The sequence below is a fragment of the Apiospora hydei genome, assembly GCF_038363865.1.
Source record: "Apiospora hydei strain CBS 114990 chromosome Unknown utg000003l_segment0_segment0, whole genome shotgun sequence".
Taxonomy (NCBI): Eukaryota; Fungi; Ascomycota; class Sordariomycetes; order Amphisphaeriales; family Apiosporaceae; genus Apiospora; species Apiospora hydei.
Window position 1 is genome coordinate 1,727,322 of NW_027117362.1, and position 16,998 is coordinate 1,744,319.

The 16,998-nt window shown below is 54.7% G+C and overlaps 8 protein-coding genes across 8 annotated transcripts; 3 read left to right on the forward strand and 5 right to left on the reverse strand.

Moving 5' to 3' along the window:
• Positions 1–682: 682 nt before the first annotated feature.
• PG997_002353 (uncharacterized protein) lies at positions 683–982 on the reverse strand (the record flags this gene model as incomplete). The annotated part of the gene is made up of 1 exon (XM_066806668.1): positions 683–982. One exon carries the CDS (start codon positions 980–982, stop codon positions 683–685), a length of 300 nt encoding a protein of 99 aa, XP_066673964.1.
• Positions 983–1,765: 783 nt separating this feature from the next.
• On the forward strand, positions 1,766–2,062 carry PG997_002354 (uncharacterized protein; the record flags this gene model as incomplete). The annotated part of the gene is made up of 1 exon (XM_066806669.1): positions 1,766–2,062. One exon carries the CDS (start codon positions 1,766–1,768, stop codon positions 2,060–2,062), a length of 297 nt encoding a protein of 98 aa, XP_066673965.1.
• An 881-nt stretch (positions 2,063–2,943) lies between these two features.
• Positions 2,944–3,891, reverse strand: PG997_002355 (tetracenomycin polyketide synthesis O-methyltransferase tcmP; the record flags this gene model as incomplete). Its single annotated transcript, XM_066806670.1, has 2 exons — positions 2,944–3,654; positions 3,682–3,891. The coding sequence occupies 2 exons, from the start codon at positions 3,889–3,891 to the stop codon at positions 2,944–2,946; spliced, it is 921 nt and encodes a 306-aa protein (XP_066673966.1).
• Positions 3,892–5,291: 1,400 nt separating this feature from the next.
• On the reverse strand, positions 5,292–7,783 carry PG997_002356 (uncharacterized protein; the record flags this gene model as incomplete). Its single annotated transcript, XM_066806671.1, has 5 exons — positions 5,292–5,363; positions 5,539–6,516; positions 6,569–7,035; positions 7,079–7,600; positions 7,747–7,783. The coding sequence occupies 5 exons, from the start codon at positions 7,781–7,783 to the stop codon at positions 5,292–5,294; spliced, it is 2,076 nt and encodes a 691-aa protein (XP_066673967.1).
• Positions 7,784–8,099: 316 nt separating this feature from the next.
• PG997_002357 (carbonic anhydrase) lies at positions 8,100–8,993 on the forward strand (the record flags this gene model as incomplete). Its single annotated transcript, XM_066806672.1, has 1 exon — positions 8,100–8,993. One exon carries the CDS (start codon positions 8,100–8,102, stop codon positions 8,991–8,993), a length of 894 nt encoding a protein of 297 aa, XP_066673968.1.
• A 668-nt stretch (positions 8,994–9,661) lies between these two features.
• PG997_002358 (uncharacterized protein) lies at positions 9,662–10,493 on the reverse strand (the record flags this gene model as incomplete). The annotated part of the gene is made up of 2 exons (XM_066806673.1): positions 9,662–10,291; positions 10,401–10,493. The coding sequence occupies 2 exons, from the start codon at positions 10,491–10,493 to the stop codon at positions 9,662–9,664; spliced, it is 723 nt and encodes a 240-aa protein (XP_066673969.1).
• Positions 10,494–10,991: 498 nt separating this feature from the next.
• On the forward strand, positions 10,992–12,976 carry PG997_002359 (ATP-dependent RNA helicase DBP3; the record flags this gene model as incomplete). Its single annotated transcript, XM_066806674.1, has 3 exons — positions 10,992–12,554; positions 12,628–12,740; positions 12,823–12,976. 3 exons carry the CDS (start codon positions 10,992–10,994, stop codon positions 12,974–12,976), a joined length of 1,830 nt encoding a protein of 609 aa, XP_066673970.1.
• A 199-nt stretch (positions 12,977–13,175) lies between these two features.
• Positions 13,176–15,158, reverse strand: PG997_002360 (Oligosaccharide translocation protein RFT1; the record flags this gene model as incomplete). The annotated part of the gene is made up of 2 exons (XM_066806675.1): positions 13,176–13,236; positions 13,360–15,158. 2 exons carry the CDS (start codon positions 15,156–15,158, stop codon positions 13,176–13,178), a joined length of 1,860 nt encoding a protein of 619 aa, XP_066673971.1.
• Between the last annotated feature and the right edge of the window lie 1,840 nt (positions 15,159–16,998).

Below are 16,998 nucleotides of genomic sequence, written 5' to 3' on the forward strand. Positions count from 1 at the left end.
TTGACATAAGTAGAGGCACTGTAAGGGACTGCGTTGATTTCTGGTGGATGGCTGGGTGGTTGGGTGGGCATATAAGCTTTGGTGGCGCCAGGGGTTGACCATTTTGTTGTTGTGGATGGTAGTACGCTTCGCACCTTTTCGGGACGCAAGCTGATGGATTTGATTGAAAGAACTCGGGGAATATGAAGATCGTTCCTTGAGGGGATGCCTTTGGGTCGCCGCACTTACATGTCTTACACAAAGCGGTGATAACACCATATGATCTCGTTTGCAGAGTGCGGTAGATTTCTCTCATACCTTGTATATACTTTTATAAGTGTCCTCAAACCAATGGTGTTGGAATCCGCACGGGGCCGAGTCCCGTGTGGCGTTGGGTTATTACTGTTACTCCGGGTGGTTAAGGAGCCTACTGGCAATATCACGAAGAAGATGAACAAGGAGGTTATCTCAGCTTTGATTTGGTTCTGAACTGTGTGAAGCTACTCGAAGATCCCATACATGTCGAAGATGACAAAGATGAATGAGTAACTAATGTATCAGATGATCCAGGGCTGGAGATATCCCAGGAAGGAAAGAACCAGGCTACTTTCCGTCTGATGTGCACCTTTCGTCCGGTTTGCACAGTCGTCTGTTGCCGCACGTTTTCGTCCCATGCCGGGCCACCAACAAGTAAGCTCCTTCCTTACTTCTGGTACTTCTGGTACTTCTCCTCCTTCACGCCGTCGTCGCGGCTGCCCTGGCCGCCCTCGCGGTGGCTGAGCTCGGCCAACTGCTGCTCGGCGGCCTTGTCCAAGTCGCCGCCGAACAATTGGTACATCTTGTGATAGAACCTGGCCTGGCCGGCCCCCACGCGGCGCGTGCGGTTCTTCTTCTCCTTCGGCTCGGTGGCGGTGCTGGTCGCGCCGGCGTTACCCTTGGTGTTAGGGTAGCCGGCGACCGCAGCAAGCAGGATGGGGAGGACCGACTTCATCTTGTCATCCATGGTGATGGGCTTGGTGACAATTGTTTGTTCTGGAAGGGGTCTGGTCAGTTTGTTTCCAATCGTGGAGGGAAGGATGATATCCGTGCTCACTCACTTGTATTCGTTGCGTGTGTTTGTGTATAACTTGAGAAAACGAAGTGCCTTTGTATGAGGTACTGTGCAGGTTGGGTCTTTCGTTTCGTTTGTTAGGAACATGCATATAGCGAGCGACTTGGTAGGCTTCAGACGAAATATCATCGCGACTTGCGACGCAGGGCCTCAGGACAAGGGGGACCATTACTTACCGTTCAGAGAAGGAATGATTTGGATCCTTAAGGGTATGCTGGAGACGAGGCGGGCTCTTTGCTTTATGAAGAGGTTGTGGGTGGTCGAGTTGGTGCGACCTAGGTAATGATGCCAGGTGGTGAGTGAGTGGGTAGGTGAAGCCGGCTTGCTAGGATCTCAAACGGAATTCTTATTAAGAAAAACCTATTTACATCGTCGAAGAAATTCTTATCCTATTCTTCGGCAACGGAAATTCTTTTTCGTAAGAGTCGCCGAAGAATAAAAATCGACGACGGTAAAATAAGAATTACTATAAAAGTATTTACGCCGACGATGATATATTCTATTACGTATAATACTTATCGGAAACGGTGGAGGGTGGATTACTAGGAAAGGGGTATAGCCGTATATGTTGGCGTGAGGGCTGGCATAGACTACTAAGAAGGAGATCCAACAGACTGCCATGAAGTAATGCGTCTGATCACCGGGAAAGCTAATCGCCTACCCGAATACTCGGCCATGACGCCCAACAATATCGAAACGGAGGTGGTCCGGCGCGCAGCAGTGCTTTCCTGGCTCGACCAACGGCTGCGGCAGCAGCTCATCGGCCTCATGATGCCCCGCGACATCTGCTATCGCTCAATCCTGGAGGGTACCCTCAGACAAAAGTTCGAGATAGCCACCAAGCTCAGCTCGCGCGACTATCCCCCGGAAGTCCAAAAGGAGGAGACCAGCCAGGCAATCAGGGTTTTGGCGCTTCGTTTTGGATGCGCAGGGGAACTAGGCTCTCATGCTGGTATAAACTTTCGTGGTTAGGTGGCGTGTAATGGGAATAGCGGTTACAAGTACCAGAATAGATATAATAATATTGAGCGGAGGTATGACCGCGGGATACAAAATCTGGAAGGGGGGCTAAACCAGGGAGGTGCGGCAGCGTTTTCTCGACTACGGCCCAAAGCAGCTCATCATCTAAGCCAAAAGTCAACAAACCAAAAGTGTAACCTACCTGGTTACTCAATCATACCGAGGTTCTAACTAGGTAGATATCAATAGTAAGGCTATGCCAGTCTTTGTTACGATAAATTAAGGTGTGTGATCTTGTTTCGACTGGCAGCCCACTGGCAGACCTCTATGGGCCTGCCACCTTTAGTCATCGTACAAACCGGCAGGCACAACTGTCTGGCTCGGGGTCACTGAAGGAGAAAGAAAGGGGCCTAGTAGATATATTCTTGACTGGGAAGAGACTTGCTTTGCTAAAACTGAACAATGGAATGTTATATGACCAATAGTTGTAGGATTTCTCAACAAGGCTGAGCTATCTGTGCTGATATTTGATAATAAGGGTAGGCTTATTGCGTGTATTTGACTGATATATGTAATGGCATCCTAGTGTGCATTGTATTAAAGCGATATTGTTGCTTCTCCAAGATGACCCTGACTTAAAGAGGCAAGGGACAACTTTAACAAGTTGGCTTTCGAGTTAGGCAGATAGAGACTAACGACCAGGAAATAATAGGGGCAGACAATGCCAATATCTTCAGCATTGTTGACAATCATGTGTCGAAGCTATTGCTGCGGCTAGGCTCGAAGGTTTTGAGCTGGGCGAGTATTTAGGTTCTGGATTTTGTTTCCCCCTCTTATTCAGTACTGAATATTATACACAGGTAAATTGTTGATTCCCTACTTGCATGAAAATATTATGATGTCTCCGCAGATGATTCGGACTCGGGCCTGGCAAACTCGAACCTCGCGTTCTGCCCAAAAGCGCTGTTACTACTGGAAAACGACGCCAGCACCATCTTGAAGACGCCCGTGGCATCGTCTCCAAAGAGCGGCACCTGGCTCTGGCCGAAAGCTTTCTTGCCCATGTAGTCGGCCGAGCGGACATGCTCGAGCAGCCGGAGCCGCGGGTGGAACTTTTCGACCTCGCGGGCGTCGTCGGTGCCCCACTTCCACTTGGCGCCGCTGGCCTTGAGGAGCTCGACGTGGTGGGTGTACTTCACGTACAGGTTCGACACGGTGTCGAGGAAGATCTCGCCCTCCTGGAAGTACTCGACCAGCTCGCGGATGATGGACTCCACCAGCTCGGGCGTGAGGTACATGAACAGGCCCTCGGCCATGATGAGCGTCGGCCGGTCCGCGGGGATGTCGTGCATCCAGCCCGTGGCCGTGATGTCCAAGATCCGCATGTGGTAGTCGCCCTCGGGCGCCTGCGGGATCAGCCGCTGCCGCAGGTCCACGACCATGGGCCGGTCCAGGTCGATCCAGCGGACGTCGGGGCCCGGCTTCACCCGGTGGACGCGGCAGTCGAGGCCGCAGCCGAGGTAGAGCACGGTGAGGGGCTCGGACTTGTGCTTCTGGAGGAAGTCCCGACACCACCGGTCGAAGGTCATGGCCCGGTTGACGACCTACCGGATCGCCCGGTCGTTGTCCACGGCCTGGAACGTCGACCGCGTCAGGTCGACGTCGCACGACTCGATCAGCCGCGAGGCGTAGGGGTCGCCCAGGACCGGGTTCGGGCGCTCGGCGTCCCGGGCCTTGGGCAGGAGCGTGCAGAACAGGGTCTCCTCGACGCCCTTGAGTCTGATCTTCTCCTTGGGCCGCTCGCCCAGGCCTGTAGACTGGCTTTCCAATGAGGGCGTCATCGTGGGCTATGCAAATATAATATCTGACGTATGCCGACGATATTTTAAGTTATGAATCTACCAAAACTAGAGAAAAGTGGTTGGACGCGGCACAACAAACGTTTCTTCACAGAATGGGGGGATACAAGAGCGGGAAGACTTAAGGAGATCGACGACGGCCCGGTACGCATAATGATACACACCTCGGCATGAATTCGGGTCGGGTTTAAGCAAAGAAACAAACTCCGCTCTTCATGTAGGCAGGGAGCGAAATGGAAATGAAATCCTACAGTAGATATGCAGCTGTTATCCAAAAGGGGATCGTTTACCGAAAATTGGGACCAAAAAGGCCAATTGCCTGTTGCCCTGCGGCACGGCGCGCCATCCTTGCCCGTTCAAGGGTCGTGGTGAGGTGACATGTGGCCCGACCGGTCCGCGGCATCGGTTTTCCGGCCCAAGATTGGCAATGCAAAATCGTTTGCATGTGTCCATGGAAATCTCTACTGATGGATTCCTTTCGTCTTCCTGTTCATGTAAACTGCTATTTGATACCAGCCCCTTGTGGTCACTTAGTTCATAACGATCCTGCCACGAACTTTGTGTGCTGCAGATGTCTTTGGATTCTCTCACGACCAAGTCAAGTTCCAGTTTTAAGTCATTAGGTATACAAAACAGTCATTGAGTTAGTATTATGCTGTCTGGATGAACGTCCAATAGGGGATGATTGGATGTAAGGTAGTGAAGGAATTAGGGGGCTCAAGCTATTTCCGAGGGAGTATTGCATTGACTAACCACTGACAGAGACTTACACATGTACGAGTCCGTCTGGAAAATAATTTATTTTAGTTAAAGAGATGCACTTGAAACTTATGCCCGCCACATTTAACAGCAGCCACCTAAGCAGTAGCAATACATCACGAACGACAACAGTTATTAACAGTATTTAACGCCGCCGCACTATCAGGACAACAAACTCGTGTACACACCGGGGCCAGATGAATTGGAGCCTGTTCGGACCGAGTTACAGTGATCCTAACAGGCTCCTTGCAACCTTTGTTGTCCATTGAACATGCTCCAGTCTCCCGACCACTTCGCGAGAGACTTATCGGCCTCCCCGATAAGATCCTAGGCCAGGTTCAATCAATCAACCGTTCAGATTCGACAGATAGATAGTGGCACGACAACAGAGCAGGGAGAAGTATCTGAACCTCAAAATAATGAAGAGATTGGGCCACACACACACACACACAGACAGAAAGACAGACAGACAGACAGAGAGAGAGAGAGAGAGAGAGAGAGAGAGAGAGAGGTGAGAGGTGGGGGGGAGGGGTCGAGGGTCCTATATGAGCCTTACTCGTTCCAGTGTTGTCATCGGCCAAAGCATTCCCGGCCGCAAGTCTGCGTGGGAGAACGGGGGATGGCTATCGGCGGGGGTTGTGTATTCTGAAGAGGCTGACGTTGATGGAGGGGAAGAAAACACGAGAGGGGGCCGGCTGAGGATGTCTGCAGTTTGAACCGCAAATGGCTGATGACTAACGTCATGTGTCCGACTACTTCATAAGTTTTCATCGTGTCGGATGTTTCTTTCTCTTTGATCCTCTGCCCATTCATTTCTTCATTCTCAATTCTTTTCTCCGTCTGGTCATAATGCCGTGGTGGAGAACAAACTTCTCGGAGGATCATAATCTCAGAATTGCCTCTCTCGTCAATCGTCGACGTGCCTTTGTAGCCCAGGGCAGCATCGGAGCCATGCTCGGTGAAAAGTACCAAGGCTTTGTACGATCCATGTCCCTCTGAATCGGAAATCCCGACAGCTTCGTCTTCGTGACACGGAGAAAATCGTGAGAATACATCGAGGCTACCGGAACTGTTACCGACGCGCCACGAAGCCCAGGTGCCTGGCTCGACGAAGCTGTTGCTTGAGTCGCTGAGTGTCCATGCTGGTGATGATTTCGTCGTCCGGGCGATATGGACAGGAAACGTTTGTGATTCGATGTGTATGGCTTTCGGGTGTTGAATAAACGACATTCTCCCCGGAGATGCGCTCGGTGCCTCTGCCTTTGTTTCCGCCTCGATCGGCACAGATATCGGGCTTTGTCCAAGTAACTCCTCAACATCAATCACGGCTCCGTCGTCATTCTCCACCCAGGCACTGCGAGCAGAAACATACCCGCCCAAAAACAGAGGATGCGTGCTGCCCGTAATCCCTCCCCAACCCACACTCCCCGTCCAACCTGTCCACGACCACGAGGGGAACAGGTTTGGCGAGCGTCGTCTCCCGGGCCGGGTGACCCAGGTCAACCCGATCATCAAAGCCTGCGTCATCCCCGAGGCAAGGAGGTGCATTTTTCGCCCCACACCCGTCTTCTTTCCCCAGGCATCGTTCAGCATCCGAGGCAGGGCGACAAGAGGCACGCCGGCCAGGTTAGCCGTCGGATACTTATCCTGCGCGGAAAGGGCGTGGAAGATGCCCTGCATGGCGTTGAGGTAGTCCGAGTCGAATGTCAGCGCACGGGACGAGTACACAGCGATGGCATCGAGCACGAGAATGGCTTCGTCTGCAGTCTGAGACGGGCGGTTTAGACCTTGGAATACAGGCTGGAGCTGTTCTTCGGGCCGCGTGTGCCGAGAGCGGGGGGCAAAGTCCTGCGGGAACGACAGGCACTCTTCGCAGCTTGCCGTGTTGCACTCGAAGTACGTCTGCTGGTCCATGAAGACGAGCCGGCGACGAGAGAGGAGGCCTTCCTGATATGTCCACGCCCTGGTCGACCAGATGGTAGCCCTGATCTGGGAACTGGGGTCCTCGGGGGAACGCAACCACGGTGTGACCTTTGATATCATCGCTGATCTGAGGCTGCCTCGCTCGCTCGGACACGCCAGGCAAGCCGTAGTCCGGGTCCTCTCCCGCCGCCGCGACAATGGTCAACACGGAGCAGTTGTAGATGAGACCCATGTTCATAATCTGACCAGCCTTGTCCACGGGGTCGTCCTGCTTGATGCAGTACCGATCAATCCAAAGGTATCTGTAGCCCAGCCGGAGCGTCACGGTCATCACGTCACGGATGGTCAGGGGAAGATCTGCTTCTGCCAGCGAGCCAAGCGTACCAGGGGTCTGGCCTGGCTTTGGTTTCCCCCAGACATAACTCAAGGAGACATAGCTACAGCCTTGAGGGGTCTCAATGAGTGTCCCATCCATACAGTCAATCACGTTCGTCGGCCAGAACGGCGTGAGTCAAGGGCGCACAGGACTCTTGATGATTGACAAGACAATGTGAAATCCAATCCTTGGCCCTATCCAGGTCAGCACTCGGTTGAACTCTGGCGGCTGACAGCCACTTTGCTGTCTCGGTAGCAGGCACTTGGGCGAACTCGGCCTGTCCCAAGGCCACAGCGAAGCGAACAGGGTTTCCCACCCAGGGACCCGAGTCGAGGTGAAAACATGGCATTAAGTTCCTGTTATAGATATCTATGTGCTTGGTAGCTAGGACGAGACCGGTAGCCTTCGCATCCCAGAAGCGAAAACGCTGATACAGCTGAGCGCTCCATCGTCGTGGGGAAACCAGGAACAACTCCTGGTTGGCGTCTCTTGCGGGCACAGTGCCGAGCATCCAGCACGTGATGCGGCAGAGGGGACATGATTCCTGGGATTGTGCGATGTAGTCCTTTCCCAGGCCGAGGGAAAGGACGATTGGTGCCTCGACTTTGTCGTCCAGAGGCGGGTTGAGGTTTGCTGTGGAACAGAGGTCGCACAACCGCGCATAGCTAGTGATTTTCCCCGTATTTCCCGTATTTGATGCCGGGTGGGAGTTGCATTCTTCCCTTTCGCCCATGCTTTGCGACTACAACTCGTGACTAGGGGCCAACCTAGTCACTAACAGAAAACAGGAGCTTGTGTGGAGATGTTCACGATCATATTAATTGGCAGGTACCTAAACACAGGCAGGCAGTCAGTCATGAAGAAGGGAAGGTAGGACAGACCTTGAGCTCTGCCAACTGGCGGCAGCTGCAGCTGAGGTGAAGCTGAGCCTGCGCCAAGCCAGATCCTGCAAACCTTATCTCGCCGGGGCCGGGGCCGGCGACGAGGAAGAGTGATTGCTAGACTAATAGCGCCCGCTGACGATCAAGAGGGGTTTGCCATCCTCCCCAGACAGCAGGAACTAACCTCTTCGCTAGAGTCGTCACGTCGTACGATTCGAATCTCACCTTCCTCGTCTTCTTGGTTCCCACCAATGTCCTCGCTACGGCTCAGCAACTCTCTGCTCTCAACCACAAGACATCATCTCACCACTTCCCGCATCATCCGGCCCACAATCCTCACCAAATCGTCACGTCTTACTAGCGCTGCTGCGGTTACATTCACCCCGCGCTACTGCTCTTCCTCCGCTTCGTCTTCCGGCAGCAACAAAGACTCATCCCCATCCCCATCGTCGCACAAGGACAGTGCCTGGCGCAAGATGTCCGACGAGAAGCAGATCCCGCACTACCTGAAGCAGGACCACGACCGGGTCTTTGACCACAACCGGGCGTGGGCCACCGCCCAGGAGACTCGGGACCCGGGCTACTTCGCCAAGCTGTCCGAGGGTCAGACGCCCGACTACCTGTGGATCGGGTGCAGCGACTCGCGCATCCCGGCCGAGCAGATCGCGGGCCTGGCCCCCGGCGAGGCCTTCGTCCACCGCAACATTGCGAACCTGGTGCCCAACAACGACCTCAACGTCATGGCGGTCCTGGAGTACGCCGTCCGCCACCTGCACGTCAAGCACATTGTCGTCTGCGGGCACTACGGCTGCGGTGGCGTTAAGGCCGCCATGACCGCCAAGGACCTCGGCATCCTCAACCCGTGGTTGCGCAATATCCGCGACGTCTACCGCCTGCACGAGGCGGAGCTCGACACCATCGAGGACGAGACGGAGCGCTACAACCGTCTCGTCGAGCTCAACGTCGTCGAGCAGTGCCGCAACGTCGTCAAGATGGCCGCCGTCCAGCAGTCGTACGCCGAGAATACGTACCCCATCGTCCACGGCTGGGTCTTCGGCTTCCATGACGGCCTGCTCAAGGACCTCAACGTCGACTTCGAGTCCATGCTGGCTAAGATCCAGAAGATCTACAACCTCACTGATTAGGTCGTGGATTCCTGGACGGGTTGAAACTTGATTTTCCGTTATTATGGTTTTACGAAAAGAAAGGAACAGGAAGAAAAAAGGGGATGGGTTTGTTTTGGGTGTGTGGGTGTGGGGACCTCTCTACGTTTGATTCCCAATTACACATGAAACTTAACTAGTTTACCTAGTTCTAGTCATGGTGGGCGCTATGGGATGAAAATAGGATGTCATCGTGGGGTTGGTGGCTTTGGGTCGGAAACGGTTATGGATATTATTGAAACTAATCACAAAAATAGAATCGTGGATTCATTTCATCATCATGAGAGTATAAATCTGATATACTTGCTCCTCTCTGATTGTGCCGCTGGCCTAACTCAGCGAATCATATTAAGTCGGAGCACGATTCAAAGTTCCGGGTGAGCAGAATTCAGTTGGGTTAAGTAAGGAACTTTACGTATCTGCCTTTAAATTACGGGAAAGAAAACACGCTGCTCTGTTTGAGAGTCATTAAATCCTGATCCGTTCGTGGACATCTAGTTCGTACTATACAAGGCATCATTCCTCCAAGTCTCGGTGCGGGTTGTCCACTCCGCTTTTAACGCCAGCAACGCCATAATTCATCATATCACATACATGAGACGAAGTTTCGCAAGTTGCGAGCCTCTCTCCAAGGGGAAACCAGCCTGCCACTATGATTCCACACGATAGCTGACCAGTGTCTCCACTCGATGGTTGGTCGTGCTGAAACTCCTCAGCTGGACCTTCTCGCCGTTGGCAATCTCCTTGGCGTCGCTGTCACCCCATTCGACGGGCACCTCGCTGTCGGCGTCGGCGTAGACCAGCACGTTGAAGGTGTAGGTGCTCTGCAGCTGGGGCAGGAACGTGACAGTGGCGGTGATCTGGCGGAAGAGTGCGCGGATCTCGTCCTGGATCTCCTCTTCCGTCTTGTTGGTGTCGGCCACGATCTTCTTGCCGCCTCCGGCAGAGTTGTTCTCGTCACCATCTGTCGCCGCCGCTGCCGCTGTTTTGGACGATTTGGACTTACTGGACTTCTTGGCGTCCTTGTTGAAGATGTCGACGTCGAACTGCCACCGCTCGACGTGCTCGCCCGTCTCCTTGTCGGTGATGACGATGACGAGCTTGCTGATCTTGCCGTGCTGCATCCAGCGGTCCAGCTGGCTCATGATCTTCTTGATGTAGGCCTTAACCTGGTCGTCGGCCGACACCAGCATGTTGAGGCCATACTTCTTGACCTGGATGAAGTCCTCGGCGGGATACACGCCGCGTTGGAAAAGGATCGTGTTGATAGAGTAGTGAAACTAAACGCAGCCGCAAGGCATTCTCTTAGTATCTGGCACTATCAAAGGTGGACGCTATATGCGTCGGGTTACGACGGGGTCGGGGATGGATGGTTGGATGAGCCCTTACGAATTCAGCGACCAGCTTGGAACTGCCCTTCAGAGACAGCTTATGGACCTTGGTCTTCTTCTCATCGCCCGACTTCTTGACCTTGTCTGCCATTGTGTGCGTAACTTGGTGATATGGGGTCGGTGCGGGTATCCGGCGTCGCAAGTGTTGGCTGGCGGGCGGGGGGTTTGAATGGTATGTGTGTGTTGTCACTAACCTGCTACTTCGCAAGTTCGGACAGATCAATGGAGATCGGATTGTTTACTTCCCACCGTTGCGATAAATGGCGATAGATGGCGGGGTGATAGTGACAGGGATGGCCAGGGGCGCTTATGCTCCAAGTGCATTTTTATGCGCAACACGAAGCGCTAAGCGGCGCTAGCGGGTGGGGAATCCCGATAAGATAAGAACTTTTCCAAAATTTCAATCAATTGCGATTGCGGCTAGCAGAGGTAGAGTGCTGGATTTGGACTGGCACTGCGGCAGGGTCCGACTTTTTGCATTGCGATCAAGTCAGTTTTGTAGTTCCCCATTGTCAAATTTCCAGTTTCTACAACCCAGATTGCAGATTATACACACTGCATTTCTGTGAGAGACTGCCAATCTGCCATAATGTCGAAGCGTACCCTCGAAGACGTCGAGGACGATGCGACCTTGGCGCGCAAGAAGTCCAAGAAGGCAAAGAAGGACAAGGCCGCTCCCGTTGAGGAGTCTGAAGTCGCCGCTGCCCCTGCTGAGGATGCTATGGACGTAGACTCTGAGGCCAAGGTGGAGAAGAAGGAGAAGAAAGAAAAGAAGAAGGACAAGAAATCTAAGAAAGACAAGAAGGAGAAGAAGCGCAAGGCAGAAGACGATGATGTCGAAGCCGAAGCTGAGACTACTTCGAGTGTTGATGCCGCCGTCAGCAACGAGGCCAGCGCCGTCGAGGAGGAGGTGAAGCCCAAGAAGGAGAAGAAGGAGAAGAAAGAAAAGAAGAGCAAGAAGAGCAAAACCGAAGACGCGGATGCTGAGGTTGCCACCAATGGCGCTGCGACAAACGGTCACGACACAAACGGTGCTGCCGACTCCAACTCCAGCTACGTGCAAAGTGCTTCCCTGAGCGCTCTGCCGGAGTCCGAGATCGAGTCTTTCCTCAAGGCAAACGAAACCAACATCACAGACCCCCTGGCCGAGCCCGGCAAGGCCCTCCGACCCATCACCGAATTCAGCCATCTTCCCAAGACGACGTTGACCTCCAAGCAGCCTTTCAAGGCCTTCAAGTCCCCTACTCCCATTCAATCCGCCTCGTGGCCCTTCGGTCTCTCTGGCCGAGATATTGTCGGTGTTGCCGAGACTGGATCTGGAAAGACCATCGCCTTCGGTCTGCCTTTGGTTGAGGCGGTGCTGAAGATGCCCAAGCCTGGCAAGAACGAGGGTCGCATTCGTGCTGTGGTTGTCAGCCCCACCCGTGAGTTGGCTATGCAGACCGCGGAGCAGCTGGAAAAGCTGGGCGAGGTCGTCGGTCTGTCGACCGTCTGTGTCTACGGTGGTGCCTCCAAGGATACGCAGCGCAATCTGCTGCGCAAGGCCGACATCATCGTCGCGACGCCGGGCCGTCTCAAGGACTTCCTCGAGGAAGGCTCCATACAGCTTGGAAACGCCAAGTTCGCCGTGCTGGACGAGGCCGACCGCATGCTGGACAAGGGTTTCGAGGACGACATCAAGCTGATCCTGGGCCAGTGTCCGTCCAAGGAGATGCGCCAGACCCTCATGTTCACCGCGACGTGGCCGCAGAGCGTGCAGGCCCTCGCCTCCACCTTCATGAAGTCTCCCGTCAAGATCCAGATCGGTGGCAACACGGCCGGCGACCTGCAGGCCAACACCCGCATCGAGCAGCGCGTCGAGGTCGTCGATCCCCGCGGCAAGGAGCAGCGCGTCCTGCAGATCCTCAAGCAGCAGCCCAAGAACGAGCGTGTCATCGTTTTCTGTCTGTACAAGAAGGAGGCTACCCGCGTCGAGCAGTTCCTGCAGCAGCGCGGCATCAAGGTCGTCGGTATCCACGGCGATCTGCGCCAGGAGCAGCGTACCCGCAGTCTGGATGCCTTCAAGAAGGGCGACATGAACGTCATGGTCGCCACCGATGTCGCGGCGCGTGGCCTGGATATCCCCGAGGTCAAGTTGGTTCTTAACGTTACGGTATGTTTTACTATTCATTCTTTGACCCCTGAAGGAAACAGACAAATAACTGACCATGTCATCAATCGTATAGTTCCCCTTGACTATCGAAGATTACGTCCACCGTATCGGTCGTACCGGCCGAGCCGGCAAGACCGGTCTTGCTATCACCATGTTCACTGAGCACGATAAGGCGCATTCCGGAGAGTAAGTTCTCATATCCCTCCATTGACTTTGAGAGCTGTCAAGGCTTCCCCAGAAAGGCGGCATCACTAACACGTATAACCAGACTCGTCAACATCCTGAGGCAAGCGAACCAGCCCGTACCGGAAGAGCTCATGAAGTTCGGAACCACGGTGAAGAAGAAGCAGCACGGCACTTACGGCGCCTTCTTCAAGGATGTCGACATGAGCAAGAAGGGTACCAAGATCACCTTCGACTAGATTTGCTGATTGGAGCTTTTTGTTTGAAAGATAACGCCTTACGACTTAGACACTTAATGGCTGCACCTTGTAGACAGGCCTATCTTGTCTGTCCATGGAGCTAGATCCAAGATTTTTGTTATATAGACTCTACTACACGATGACGCAGAGAAAGCGACACGGCATTCATTCAGTTCAGATCTAGTCAAGGAGAGGATGATCAACCACCTCCCCGTATCGAGCGGTAACATTCTAGGAGGAACCGGCGCTCCATGTACGCACTGCAGGCAACATTATGTTAGAACAGTTCGTTTCTCCTTTCATATGGAGTTTCGGGAAAGGGAAAATATAGGAGTAATGGGGCAGCAGTCAAGAAACCAAGAACAATTAAAATTCAAACTTACACTAGCCCAACGTACGGCAGAGCCAACGCACACACCGTGAACAGATCCCTGAAGATGCGAGTCGATACACCGCCGACGCTGACCCCGCAGAGCACGAGAACCTGCCACAGCACGGCCGTCGACGCGACGTAGACGCCCATACTGCCGCCGGCCCCCATGACATCGGCCCAGCCGAAGCGGACTTGGCCGCCGGAGGCGCGGTCGAAGTAGCCCTTGATGAACGCGCCGCTCCACGCAATGCGGCCGAGCATGTTGATGGCGTTGGCGTAGACCAGGCCCGGGGCGCCGAGGTCGAGAATCCGCAGGGTGACGAAGCCGGCGGCGGCGAAGGCGACGCTGAAGGCGGCCATCCAGAGGCTCTGGCGGTGGACGTCGGCCTCGGTCGCGACGGAGCTGACAAAGGCCTCGGTGAGGCCGTTGAGGGCGAGCAGGGGGAGGTAGAGGCAGTACTGAGCCAGGACGAGGCCGGCGCCGCTCGAGGCCCAGGCGGGGCCGGCGATTAGCTGCACCAGGAGCGGGGCGCCGAAGGGGCCTAGGGTCAGGATGAGGAGGGAGAGGAGCAGGTAGGCGTGCAGGATCGAGACGAGGTCGGTGCGGGCTTTGGCGAGGGCCTGGTTCGATGGAGAGGATGACGGCGCCAGGTTTTTGTCATTCTCTTTATTTCCGGTACTGCTGTTCTCTTTTTCTTCGGAGCTGGTTGCGGCGAGGAGCTTGCTGAAGTAGTTCCGGCTGCTCTCCTCGACGGGCTGGAAGACGAGCCGGGCCAGGAGGGAACCGTAGTTGTTGGCGAGCGCGTAGACGCCCTGCGCCTGGGGGTTCGAGAGGATGGAGACAAGGAAGGTGTCGCCCTGCGTCAAGATATGTTTCACGAGCGACTGTGCCGTCATACTGGCCGCGAGGTTGAGCGTTGGCCTGTAGAAGTAGCCCAATGCATAGCTGCTGCTATTGTTGCCCGCCGTAGCTAGGTCATCTGACTTCTTGGCTGCCGCAGATTGGGACTGTGCCGGCTGTGCGATCTGTTTGGGCAATAGCGAGAACCCTTCACTTGACGCCAGCCACCAGCCGTACCCCAAGTAAACCCCCGTCAACGCGAGTCCGTACCCGAGCTGCCCCAGCGCGAAGGGAAGCGCACCCCAGTCGTAGCCGGCGCGCCAGGCCCAGTTCGCGGCACCGAAGGTGACGATGCATCGGACAAAGGTCGCGTACGACTCGGCCGCAGCGCGGGGCCCGAACCGGAGGCGGTGTTGCAGCACCACGAAGGCGGGCTCCGACAGCAGCTCGACGACCGCCGCGAGGCCGTAGATGTACAGCGCCGTGTCCAGGTGCGGGGTCGAGGCCGTCGCGGCGTCGACGTATTTCAGGTAGGCGCCGCCGAGGCCGGCTGCGGCGCCCAGGCCCAGAACGAGGGCGAGGTGGCCGACGTTGACGACCGACTGGCTGTCTTGGGCCGAGTCACTGCTGATCTTATTCTCGCCATTCTTATTATCCTTGCTACCCTCGCCGGTCGATGTCGCGGTCGTGGTCGTGGGGCCTTGTCGCTGGATGGCGACGCGCAGGCTTTCGCGGGCGAAGAAGAGGACCGAGAGGTAGTAGACCTCGAGCTGGGTCGAGACGCCGAGTAGCTGCGCCGTGAGGAAGCGGAGGAGGAGCTGGTTCGCGACGAAGGTCACGGCGCGGGACGCCACCTGCAGGACGATGAGGAGCGAGGCGCCGCGGACGGCCGAGCCTTGAGATTGCGATGACGAGGACGAGGACGAGGACGAGGCGCCCGTCACCGTGGTCTCCCCATTTCCTCCCATTCTGAGCGAGGGATGGGTCGATTGATGTGTGTGATGGGGGATCGTATGCTGTCCAATTCAGCTTTCAGGGATGATTAGACGCGGATAGCGAACGTGTCGTCAATGTGGGGTAAACAGCATGCTAGTTCATTCACTCAATACTCCGTAGGCCTGGACACTAACAGGCGGAGGTGTTCCACCATTTCGCACTTGCTTCAATTGCAAGGACTTGACTAAAATAACCTGCTTCAAGCATTTCTACGACGAAACGGCCGAATGGTTATGCAGACTTGGGAAGCAGGTGTATTGTGTTGATATTGGCGAACATCATCGGATGTTTGCATGTGAAGTGATGTAGCTGGTTGTGAAAGAAGCACCCACCTCGGCACGCCCCCACCAGGAACAGGATCATCGGTCTTCCCGGCGTTTATGGCCGGATGATTCCAAATATTCCGTACCAGATCATCGGGTTTGGGGATGATGTTACAGCGAGGGCGAGCTGATCACAAGGCTAGAGCAGGGACCTTCAGCTCCTGTCAACTCGGACCCGACTGAACCTACTCAGAGCTACGGAAACGTACGATGTCATTCCGTCGATTTGGTGCACTTTTTGATGGACCACTTTTGGGCGAATAGTTCCAGCCGAGGTTTTTCTGAACCACAACCTGGAGGGTCATGCCTGGCACTGCTATCATCATCAATTGGAATCACAGGAACACTCTAAAGAGCGGCGGATTGTCAGACTATCCCAGGCTTACCTTTTTCCGGCCCATGGCTGTCGCCAAAGATCTTCGCGACTCCCGCGTCTTGGAACCGACTGTATACATACAGACAGGCGTGAGCAGTAGACCAGACTCGGTTAACCCATCTCGAATCTTCCAATGCGCTGGGCCTCTCGTCAGGAACTTCATCAACCACCGTTCGATTCATGACTCGCTAGCAGTCTGGGGGCATTTCTTGGAAATAAATGTGGATCTCGCCGAGAATTAGGCCTGGCCTGGGGAGACGATTTGGGGGAGGAGTTGGGGAAATCTCTACCCCAACTGCGACTTTGCGGGGACGGCCCTGCCCCCGGCGGTATCGAAATCCAGACCTGTTCTTTCGCGTCCTCTGACTCTGACAGCTGCAAGTCATCCTCCAATCCCTAGACATGTATTCTGGATGGTTACATCTACCTATCAGAAAGGGATGTAACATATATCATCCAAGTTATCCACGGCAGAAACGTGTTCCAAAGAAACTGGCGTATCAAGTCAAAGACCAGAGAGAGATGCCCCAACGTGGCCTGTTGACTTGCATTCTTTTCGTATCGGGTCTCCCTCTCATCGATTACCTTGTTGGCTCCCAACCACGCGCAAGTTTCTTGTCGCATTAACGTATCAAGATCGTGAGGTGTCGGGGGGATTGGGGTTCGAGCGGGGAATAGCGATGTTACTGACTCTTGGTCTCGGCGCTTTTCCTCATCATGAACAGGTGTGCCCGCCTTGGCACGGCAGACGCCATCTCGCCGAGCTCTTAATACCTCAGTCCCTTGTGGCATTGAATGCAGGGGAGGCGAGCTCACATCGTGTCGGCCGAGTCCATCTCGCTGGTCACGAGGGAAAAGAAGATACCTGCAGGGTAAGCTCCAACAGCTACATGTACCTATGTAGTTACGTTGCCCGTAGGGTCCCGTACAGCTGAACCGTACCTAGGTAGGTGCTCGATGATTCCATCGTCTCCCTACTGGACGCTTCGTTGTTTCAAGGCTTCTCCTCCAGACATCACCACGGAACATTCGATTGATGGCATTCCCAAGATACGATACCCGACCGGATGGCATCATGGACCAATTTTTTTTTCCCCTTCAGCTCTGTTCCTA